The sequence below is a fragment of the Octodon degus genome, unplaced genomic scaffold (assembly GCF_000260255.1).
Source record: "Octodon degus isolate 3935 unplaced genomic scaffold, OctDeg1.0 scaffold00054, whole genome shotgun sequence".
Taxonomy (NCBI): Eukaryota; Metazoa; Chordata; class Mammalia; order Rodentia; family Octodontidae; genus Octodon; species Octodon degus.
The window spans coordinates 12,838,729-12,849,972 of record NW_004524630.1 but is presented as its reverse complement, the minus strand read 5'-3'; the positions used below and the strand labels follow the sequence as shown (position 1 = coordinate 12,849,972).

General features: G+C 38.0%; 1 protein-coding gene across 4 annotated transcripts in view; it reads right to left on the bottom strand.

Moving 5' to 3' along the window:
* The window catches only part of Kdm5a (lysine demethylase 5A), a 125,706-nt gene that overhangs the window by 58,236 nt on the left and 56,226 nt on the right, over window positions 1–11,244 (bottom strand). For all 4 annotated transcript variants that reach the window (XM_023717719.1, XM_023717720.1, XM_004633393.2 and 1 more), the window contains 4 exons: window positions 8,241–8,435; window positions 2,546–2,727; window positions 2,065–2,189; window positions 828–978 (listed from right to left, as the gene is read on the bottom strand). In XM_023717719.1, the coding sequence (XP_023573487.1) occupies window positions 828–978; window positions 2,065–2,189; window positions 2,546–2,727; window positions 8,241–8,435 (653 nt within the window). The remainder of the gene's footprint in view (window positions 1–827; window positions 979–2,064; window positions 2,190–2,545; window positions 2,728–8,240; window positions 8,436–11,244) is intronic.

Here is an 11,244-nt window from a genome sequence, read left to right as displayed (position 1 = left end):
AAAAAAAAAAAAAGAAATGCAAAGACTAAAAAAGCAAAGAAAAGACAGGAAACCAGAGCCAGGCACGGTGGTGCACGCCTAGACTTCAAGCACTGGTGAGGCAGAGGGACGAGAATCACTGCGAGTTCAAGGCCAGCCTGGGACACACAGTGAGTCCAGGGCCAACATGAACTATACAGGGAGACCCTGTCTCAAAAAAAGAAAAAAGGGCAATTGGAAACAGGGAGAAAGCTCTTTTGCAAGAGGTGGAGGGAAGGAGGAAGAAGGGGTGAAGAGAGGAAAGTAAAAAGCATTAAGATGTGTGTCTGCATGTACCAACCTATACCGCATGTAATCATTGTATATTATAAACATGTACTAGTAAATTTTAATTAAACAATAAAAAGTATTTTCCTGCTTAGAGCTAAGTTTGTCCCATAAATACCACACAAACTTTGCTGTGGTTTCTAGCATTGGCCACAGCAGATGTTTACTACCTTCCTGATGCAGCTATTCATCTATATTTTCCTTTTTGCACCAGGAATTAAACTCAGAGTCTTGTACTTGCCAGGCGGCGCTGTGCCTGGGAGCTGTATTCCTGATGCAGCTATTTGGAGCTAACAGAACTATTTCAATTTGAAGAACTTCTCCTAATTCCTGAACCACCATACCAGGGAGGAAAGAAGACTGATAGTAGGAGGAGGTAAGACAGGAGTATGACAGGAAAAGGAGAAACATGGACAAAGAAATCAAAGGTAATGTACAGTTTCACTGGCTACTTCAAACTCTGCCTCTTATTCTGAAAAAGGGAATGAGTGAGAGAAGAATAACACCCTTCCTCCAGTTACCTATGTTTCTGCTTTTTGCTCAGAAGCAGCTGGGCCACGGAAGCACAAGTCTCGGCTTCTTTTACGGCATCCTTGAGCTTTCGAAAGAGATCATTTTCTGGATATTTCCTATCCTCAGCATCTTCTAGCATTACTCGCAATTCAATCAAATCTGTAAAAATAAACAAAAAGCTACGTACTATGACTATGACCATCTGAACAAAAAGCCATTCTAAAATCGCCACCAATCTCACCAACCTACTCGTACAAACATACTGTGGCTATAAAATCTCAATGCAAAGGCAAACAGTTTCTGACCAGCTGCCCATTCCCAACACCAATACTTGACTTCTCTCAGATGTGGCCATTTCTCTTTTAAAAACAGTTGCAGGCTGAGGATTTGGTTCAGTACACAGCACCTGCCTGGCAAGTGTGAAGTCCTGAGTTCAATTCCTGGTACTCCCCTGGAAAAAAACCTTCAGCTCTAGTCCACAGGCAGCAACGGTTCCCTAAAATATACATCTCCTGCAAGTTTGTCCCATTTTATGTCGGATTGTTCATGTAAAATATTCTCAAAGAGAAAATTAAACCTATGTTTTATCAATCTATTATAGTTTACATCCAGATGTACCCCTAAGGCCTCACACACTCGTAAGCCTTTTAGAGGGTGACTGGATTATGGGGCCATGATAATGATGCATTTATAGTTCAATGTGATGTTGGGAGGTGAAGCCTAGTCAGGCCACTGGGGGCATGGCTGGGAAAGGCCTAACTTTCTCTCTCCTCCCTGGTTCTCGCTCTGGTTCCTAACTGCCATGCCTCCTCTTCCATGCCACCCTGCTGTGGAACCAGCTGACTATGCACTGAAATCTCCACAAACTTTCCCCCTTAGAGTGTGGGTGTAAGGTACTGTGTCTCAGTGACAAGAAAAGTCACTGACACACAACCCCTTAGTCACAAATCTAATGGGACCTAAGATTATTTCTTAATAGAGGAAAACAAAACATAAGATAAGGCTTTTTCTGACAGTATAGGAGAACGAACCCAGGCGAGCATGCATGTTAGGCAGTTGCCCCGACCCGGAGCTACCTGGGAGGGAGGGGTCTTTCAAGCTAAATTTCACAGGCTGCCCTACACTTGCAATCGTCCTGCCTGAGCCTCCCAAGTAGCTAAAATTATAGGCATGAATTGCTATGCCCAACTAGAATTTTAAAGTAACAATAATGTCAGTATATGCATACAAAAGAGGAAACTTAACCTTTCTTGTGGTTGAAGTTAGCAGATAATGCTTCTGTAACACGACTGACCCAAGTGTCATAGGACTGTGCCCTGACTTTTACACCATAAAGAAGAGAAGGGAGGTCTTCTAATGGGTAGCGATATCTACAAAAAAACACAAAAATAAAAAACTTCAAATTCCAGCAACAACTTGAAAATCTGAGTTTTAAGTACAGTCAGTTTAAGAACAATACAATGCTAAGGGAGTAGGATCTTGGGTTTACATTAAGAAAATACCAAAGAAGCCCAAAGTTTTAATTCAGCGATAGACAAAACGACATCTGGAATCAACTGATAAAAACATTAATTTCAGGTACTACACTAAGGGCCAACTTTAGGGGACTAGTCCTTAAGCATGAAAGCAGATAGAAAAGCCGTTCCAGTTCAGGGACAGGGAATGAGAGGAACTACAGCGTTAGCATGAGATGTTTTTAAAAGGCAATGGAAGCTTTCCAGGATACCTCAGGCACTTCTTTTGCATGGGGCAGGGGCACAGGTCAGCTGGATGGTAGAGACACACAAGCCGCTCAGGATTGCAGGAGCACGTGAGAGCAGAAAGGAAACATGTGGTTCTGCAAGCTGAGCACTGTCGCTCGTCGTCAGGAACAAGTTCAAACACTTCTTCTTCAGACATCAGGACACCCTGAAACACAATTTGCACCACCAGATCAAGTCTTCTTGTCTCTACAAGTCCTTCTTGTCTCTAAAGCTTCTAAGACCCTAAGTTGCATTTTTCCAAGGTATATCTCTGGTTTTAGGGTGTAAATGTTAATTTTTTTTATTTTTCAGAACCGGAGATAGAACTCAGATCCTTGTGTTTGCCAGTCAAGCACTTATCCTACTGAGCCATCTCCCCAGCCCCCTTTAGGGTGTAAATGTGAAAGCCATGATGGCATGACATGAAAAAAACTTTCTGAAAATAATCATGACTAAATCTTTAAAAATGGGCAAGCCTATACTTTGGCATCTAAGGATTACCACAGAATTCACAAAGCTGTTTGCATGTTTTATGTGGTTTCCTTTGCCTTTTCTTTAAAACAATAAAATAAAAGTCTTGTTTAAAAATTAAAAATTTATGTCCTTACGGAATATATATATATATCCTTGAACAAGATAAATTAGTAATGCATCAAACATCTGCAGAGACAAGTATACCTAACCAAGTTACTGAATATGGAAATAAAAATACTTTGGCAAAATGTCAATAAAAAAAAATTAATCCAACTCAGGCACCCACTTAGGAAGGGATATATGAAACACACTTTAAGAAGACTTTCAGGCTAGGGATATAGCTCAGTGGCATAAGCACTGCCTGGAAAGTGCAAGGTCCCGAGTTACATTCCCTGCACCAAAGAAGAGGACAAGGACAAGGACAAGGATGAGGATGAGTACGACTTTCAGACAGCCCTTTCGGGAGCCTGCCTGTCTCTCAGGAGCTATTCCTATTCCCCACTCCCCTACTCCTATTTCCTATTCCTTTTCTCCAATAAATTTTGCTGCTCTTAAAAAAGACTTTCATTGACTATACAAAAGTTCCCTTTGCAGTTTTTATTTATTTCAGCAAGAAAATCATAAACCAAATTTTTCTAATAAAAACAAACTTTTCTTCACTTCAATAAAGTGGAGGCCTGATCATTTGTTCACTAAGAGACACATTCCAATTCATTTTTCATGCTTTTTCTTTTTTATCAACTTAATCTAAACATTTGCTAGCTATACTCTACATTTTCTCTTATTAGCACTTACTATTTTCTTTAAAAAGTATTTTTTATGCAAAAGTGTCCCAAGCAGAAAAGCTGGAAAATACAGGACACTGATGAGGCAACTAACAGAATTCTGCGTGCTTCAAAAAATTCTATACCATTTTGTAAAGTGTTCTCATTCCAGGGTCCACTATCCTACAATACTTTGAAAAATAAACTTCTAGGGCCCAGGAGAAGGCTCAGTAGAATAAGCGCTTGCCTGGCAAGCACAAGGGCCTGAGTTCAATCCCCAGTTCCGCAAAAAAAACAAAGAAAGAAAAATACATTTCTAGTTTGGAAAGGTTTACAGATTAGTTCTCTCTAGTGTTTGATATTAACAATGAACAGTAGCATATTTTAAGGGGTCAGAGAAATTACACAATGAAGAACCCTATTTATCTTTTCCTAATCTGCTATTTCCCCCTATTTTCTAACCACAGAACAATTCTTTTCCGGCAATACATTCTAAACATTCTATTCATCTCTGAGACTATGCTATGGAAAATCATAAATTATCAGGAGAGAGGGGAGAGAAGAAAACAACCACAGGTACAAATTAAAAGGCCATTCAAAACAATTCAGGTGAGAAATTCGAAAAAGAACTTGTAGAAGGATGAAGAGGAGATGGAATGTTATTTTCACATGGCACAACACATATGACAAAAATCTGTACAATAAGCATGGGGAAAGTTTACAAACAAGTGACTGAACACACTGCCGCATTCAGCGACAATACTTCCTGTGTTTTTAAGGTACCAAGAGGGAGCACTGAAAGTGAAGAATTAAAAGCACAGTGAGGGTGTGACGAAACTGGAGGGTTTCAAAAGTATGATGGGAACAAAAACAGCAGTAATGAAAGGATGAACAGAAAATGTGAGCACAAAAAAAGAAAGAAAATAAGAGCATAATCCAAAAGAAAACAACTTTTAAAAAATTAATGAAGAAGTTTTTTAAGAAAAGAGAAAAATGACAACTTTTCTCAAAATAGGAAAAGCAAGCCCCATGGCAGAGTAAGTATCTAGAACAAAGGCAGAGGAAAGAGAAAGGACCTTTAGTGAAATGTTGTCAGAGGATCATAAAAACAAGGTGGAGGACAAGAAAATAGGATATATATTCAAATTATCACAAAAATTAACAATCCTGTCCTAATAGCTGCGTGTGGTAACACAGGCCTGTGATTCCAGAATTTTTGAGGCTAAGGCTAGGGAATTATGAATTCAAAACCAGCCTGGGCTACAGCAAAACCCAGTCTCAAAAACAAAGAAAGAAAAAAAAAGCCCCCATTAAGATTGAACCTGAAATAAGAAAATATATCAAAAAACTTACTCCATCAGTCTCTACTAACATATTTAAATTTCCTAAGGACCAAAAAGTACAACAGATGCTGGGAAGTGGGAAGAAAATGCTCAAATGAGAAGGAGAACAAGGGAGGGGAGAGCTGAAAGGGAAAGAAGGGATAAGGAAAACTGAAAAACAGAAGGAAAAAGTAGAAACAAAACTTTTATAAATAGGGGCCAGGGAGATGGCTCAGTAGAATGAGCACTTGCCTGGCAAGTGCAAGGGCTTAAGTTTAATCCCCGGTTCCACAAAAAACAAAAAATTTATAAATAAAGAGGGGACAAGGGACTAAAGGGGAGGGCAGTGGTGGGGGAAAAGAATAAGACATCATTTACAGGTACAAATTTTCCAGGATCAGCATTATTATTACATAATACAACAATAAATAAAAAATTAAAAACAGAACCCCAAAAATATAAATTTCAAAATTCAAAATAAATTCAAATGAGAAAGAAATCCTATTTAAAATAAATACATACTCAAAATAGAATTTTAAAAACACAAGTATAAAAAAGGAATATTTCTGAAATGGGACTAATATCAAGCTATTTATATCCAAGTATCTCTAAAAAGTAAAATACATTCTTCAAAATTCCACTTTTTTTGTTTTGAGATAATTCAAATGAGTAGAAAAAGGAAATTAGACCATTTACAAAACTTATTTCTGAACTAACTTAAATTCCTAAAAAATAATCAGCTTTCTAGCAACATTTCTGGCATAGTAGAGCTTTATATTTTGGTTAATAGGTTTTCTCCTTATTTGTGCCTATAAAAAGAGTCGTAAACCAGTTTTATCCCCAGATCCAAGTCACTGTATCAATGTGATGTTTTTCCTTAGCCTTTCCTTAGCCTAAATTTACCTTTTCTGTTAAGACCCTTACAACTTAACATGTACACCTCACCAATTACACTCAATAATTTATTGAACTTACTTAAAAATATACACAAATACAAAATCCTCAATCTTGTGACTATATACATTTTCCTGCTAAAAATGTTTTTCTTGCCTGCTTGCTTATTTTTCTGTCTGTCTGTCTATCTATTTGTCCTTCTTTCTTTCTTTTTTTATACCAGGAGTCAAACTCAAGGTCTTGCACTTGCCAGGCAGGCACTATGCCACTGAGCTGTATTCGCAGCCTGAAAATGTTATTTTCAAGAGAACTATAATTTTAGTCAGGGGAAAACAAGCTTGTATTAACATTCTTTTAGGATATGTCAAACGTAAGACATCTTTACAACCTACCAACTGTTGGCTATTAAACACATATTCTCCTAAAATAGGAGACTTCTAACTAGTATCTTTAAGCAAACTAGTAATTATTAGTGATATATATATAATTGAATAAGTACCTCCATATATAAAAATTAACTTGAAATCAGTCAATACCTAAATATGAAAGATAAAACTAAAAACATAGGAGAAAACTGTAAAATGGTTTTTGGCAAAGTTCAGATACAACCAAAAGCACAACCCAGAAAAAAACTCTAAGATGAACGTCATAAAAAAGTAAGAATGTCTATTTTTCAAAAGTTTCACTGTTAAGAAAAGGAAAAGACAACCAGACTAGGAAAAAATACTTTCAGATCTTCTATTTGATAAACAATTTGTATCTAGAATATATAAAAAACTCTGAAAAATCAATAAGAAAACAACATAAGTTTTTAATATTCAGCAAAAGATTTGAAGGAACTTCCCAAAGGCTCAGATAGCGAACAAGTACATTAGAACATGTTCAACATCAGCAGTTATTAGGGAAATGCAAATTAAGACCAAAACACTACAAATCTATTAGAGTACATAAAGTCAAAATTAGTGACCACACCAAGTGTCAGTGAGGAGAAAGGGCAATTAGACCTCCTGTACACTACTGGTAGAAATGTAGAATGATACACAAAACAATATGGACATATCTTAAAGAAATTAAGGGCTGGTGAGATGGCTCAGTGGTCTAAAGCAACTACTTACAACAAGCTTAGCAAAGCACAGGGACCGCGGTTCAATCCCCCAGCACCACATGCCAGCCAGCCCGCCCCCTGGTGGGCTGAGCTGGCCACACACACACACACACATAAATAAATAAAATTAAAAAAAAAAAAAAAAAGAAATTAAGCTGAGTGAAAGAAGTCAGACAGCAGGACGTGGTGGTTCACACCTGTAGTTCCAGCTACTCAGGAGGGGAAGGCAGGATTTCTTGACAACAGGAATTTAAGACCAGCTTTGAAAACACCAGAGCACAACTCAAAAAAAACAAAAAAAAGAAAGAAAAAAAAAGGGCATGTGGTACCATCCCAGGGAGGATAGCTATACAGAGATGACATGGGAGAACAGCCCAAGATGAGGCTGAAACACAAATTTTCTCAAGTTTCCCATTTCAGTGTGGTAAATGTTTAATGTACTTAGACATTCAAAATCCTAGTCATTAGTTATATTCGGTCTTCTTCATATGTCAAATTACTCAAAAAGGGTAAAAATAGACTCACTGAACCTGATAGAGGCAACAAGCACCAGAAACATTAATTTTTATTCAATATAAACCTCAAGGACAAAAGGATTTGAATTTCCTCAGGGAAATAAAACTTACATAGAGGATTTAGGAAAACAAATACATACTTAAGAAATTCAGCCTGATAGGGGCCAGGGAGATAGCTCAGTAGAATAAGCGCTTGCCTGGCAAGTGCAAGGGCCTGAGTTCAATCCCCAGTTCTGCCCCCCCCCAAAAAAAAATATTAAAAAAGGGGCTGTGGAGATAGCTCAGTTGAATAAGCACTTGCCTGGCAAGCCCAAGGACCTGAGTTCAGTCCCTGGTTCTGGGAAAAAAAAAAAGAAATTCAATCTGATAGGATTCTACTTTTAAAAATCTACAGATGATATCAAGTTTCCTAAAACTTTTCAATCTGAAGAAACCAAAATTACCAATTAAAAAATGTAAAACCTACCTGAAGTTACTGATTTTCATGTTCACCTCCTAAAATGATCAAAGGTTTAAAAAAAAAAAAATGGAGTTCCTCTAAAGGCTCACTTTTTTCTGTATCTCACATGCTGTATAAACAAAAGAAATTTGCTGAGCAAACTCACCATTTGTACAACAGACTCCCTCAGTCGTGTTTCTTCTTCAGTCATGAGAGTCAATTCTTTGCAGACCATAGCGGCCAGCCCCACATCCAAGCACTCTGGGTCTGCTGCCATCTTGAAAATGAGCTCCTCATGTGAAAAGACACAATGGCGCCGTAGGCGTCGGTAATGATTTACACACTGACGTCCGATGGGCAACTGAAAAAGAATTTCTGAATTAAATTACCTGCTTATAATATATTCTAGAACAGAATCTCTATTTACCCTCCAGAGTTTCCCTTTTATCACAAAGACCACAGAATAATAAACTCCATGTGTATATAAAAGGCAATGATAGCTGGGTGTGGTGGCGCACACCTGTAAACCCAGCACTTGGGAGGCTGAGGCAGGAGGATCGTTTTGAGTTCAGAGACCAGCCTGGGATACAAAGTGAGTTCAAGGCCCAACTAAACAACTTAGCAAGATCCTGTCTCAAGAAAGATCAAAAAAAAAAACAAAACCCCAGAGGTAATTATAAATAGGAACCCTCCATGACCCAGCAAGAATTTCAAAGGCACTTCCCACAGAAAATTCTCATGATCTAAGATGCTAAACTTCTGGCCTAAACTGCTGATTTTGTACTCATTATGTGTACCAAGAAACAGGGGCTCCCTGGTGTATAAATGATGCAGCATTTTTAGACCAGTCAATATGAGGGTTCCCTGAAAGGAAAAACAGTTCTCAGGTCCAGGGAGATCGCTCAGTGGTATAAACACCTGCCTGGCAAGTGCAAGGTCCTGAGTTCAATAACTGGTCCCGCCCACAAAAAAAACCAGTTCTGTCATAAAAGCTTAAACAGAACTATTCAAGACTCCAGGTTCCAAAAAACAAAAAGCACAGATAATTATTAAGAAAAGAAAAAGAAGAAAAGCTACTATTTAAGTACACTGGTTACTTTTTTGCCAGAACCAAAGCAAAAGACAGATTAGATTTAAGCATCTAGGATTCTTTTTCAAAGCAACCATTTTACAGAAAGAGGATTCAAACAAGTGAAATCAGGAAATCATACACTTGGTTTTCCCCAACAGTACAATAAGTGACTAAGTACAATAATCACTTTTTTTTGAGACAGGGTCTCACTATGTAGCTCAGGCTGGCCTCAAACTTGCAGTGATCCTCCTGCCTCAGGCCCCCATGTGCTGGGATTACAGATGTGTGCCAGCACCCCCAGTCCCCAAGAACCACTTTTTATCAATCACTAACTTTTCATAAATTCAGGGCTGGTGATGTACAGTGGTACCTGTAGCATCAGTGACACCTGAGTGGTGCAGCACAACCTCACCATGACAAGGCTTTGCATTAGAGTAACAGCACTGCAAACAAACACAAACCCTCACTATCATCAACTCTCTCTCCAACTTCAACTCCTTTCTATGCTTCAGTGGAAAAATTATAGTAACTGAAAGTTAACTGGGTTAGGAAACTACCATAAAAGAAAATGAACCATTAAGAAACTTTTAAAATTTACCTCCATTTTGATAATGTCAAAAAGGAATCAGAAGAAACACAAAAAATACAAGGCTCTCTCTGAATCAAGGAGTGTTTCCATACTCTTCAAAGAAATTATCATTCCCAACAATGTATCTTAAATTTAGGATTTATAATCATTTTGTCTATTAAAAACATAAAATGCCTTTACATCATAATTCTTTTTTTTTTTTTTTGCCTTTTTGGGACAGAGTCTCGCTATGCAGTTCAAGCTGGCCTTCAACTCACTTTGCAGCCCAGGCTGGTCTCGAACTCAAAACAATCCTCCTGCTCAGCCTCCTGAGTGCTGGGATTACAAGTGTGCACTACCACACCCATCTTGTATCTTAATTCTTAAATATTTACTCTTCAAATATTTCTCCCATAGCTACAAGGGAAAGTAGAGGAAAATCAACCATAGCGTTTCCAGTTTTTAATTATTACAAATATAAAAGGAAGGCACATCAAATATAGCTGATTATTCAATGTGGCTTATAAAGGTTAGCCCATTCTTCCTTGTCTTTTTTTCTTTCTTTGGAGATAGTCTTCTATTATGTGGTCCAGGCTACCTTTCAACTCATTATGTAGCACCAGCTGGTCTCAAAGTGGTAGCAGTTCTCCTGCCTCTGCCTCCCATGTGTTGGTGAGCATTACAGGTGAGCTCCAACACATCCAATTTACTCCAACTTCTCATTTATATCATCATCATCTTCTTCTTCTTCTTCTTTTTTTTTTTGGCAGAACCAGGGATTGAACTCGGGCCCTCGCACTTGCCAGGGAGTGCTTATTCTACTGAGCCACTTCCCCAGCTCCTCATCATCTTCTTCTAAACAGTATCAACAACTCTCACCAGTAATATTTAACTTGTTTAGATTATTAACTCAGTCTATTAGCATCTTCACATAATAGGGAAAAAACAATTTAGGCCCAGTGAAATTAAGAACTACTCCAGATTATATGACAGAAAACAGCATGTTACTATCACCTCTTAACTCTTATCTAAAACTGTCCCATTTCCTACTCTACACTGAGTCAATCACCACATAAATCATAAACTGTATAAACATTAGGTGAATTTTGAAAAATAGGTCAAGAAAAAAAGTACCCAAGGAAAATCCTAAACTTAGGCTTGCTGCTTGCTAAGTTGTGCTGCTTCCAAAACCTAAAAAGGAGTAAGTCTTTAAAGTTTAAAATTACTGGATAAGCCAGGCGTAGTGGCACACTGTAACCCCAGCACTTGGAGACTGAGACAAAAAGACTGCCATGAATTCTAGGCCACCCTGTGCTACACAGTGAGTTTCAAGGCCAGTATGAATTACATAGCAAGATGCTATCTGGAAAAAACCAAAAATAAACAAAATTAAAATCACTGGATTAAAATAGGACTACTCACATCCCAAACAAAGTGGTACATGCCTATACTCCCAGTATTCTAGAGGTTGAGGCAAGAAAATTATCTGAGCCCCTAGGCAATCTAAGCCCTATGGGCAACATAGCAAGA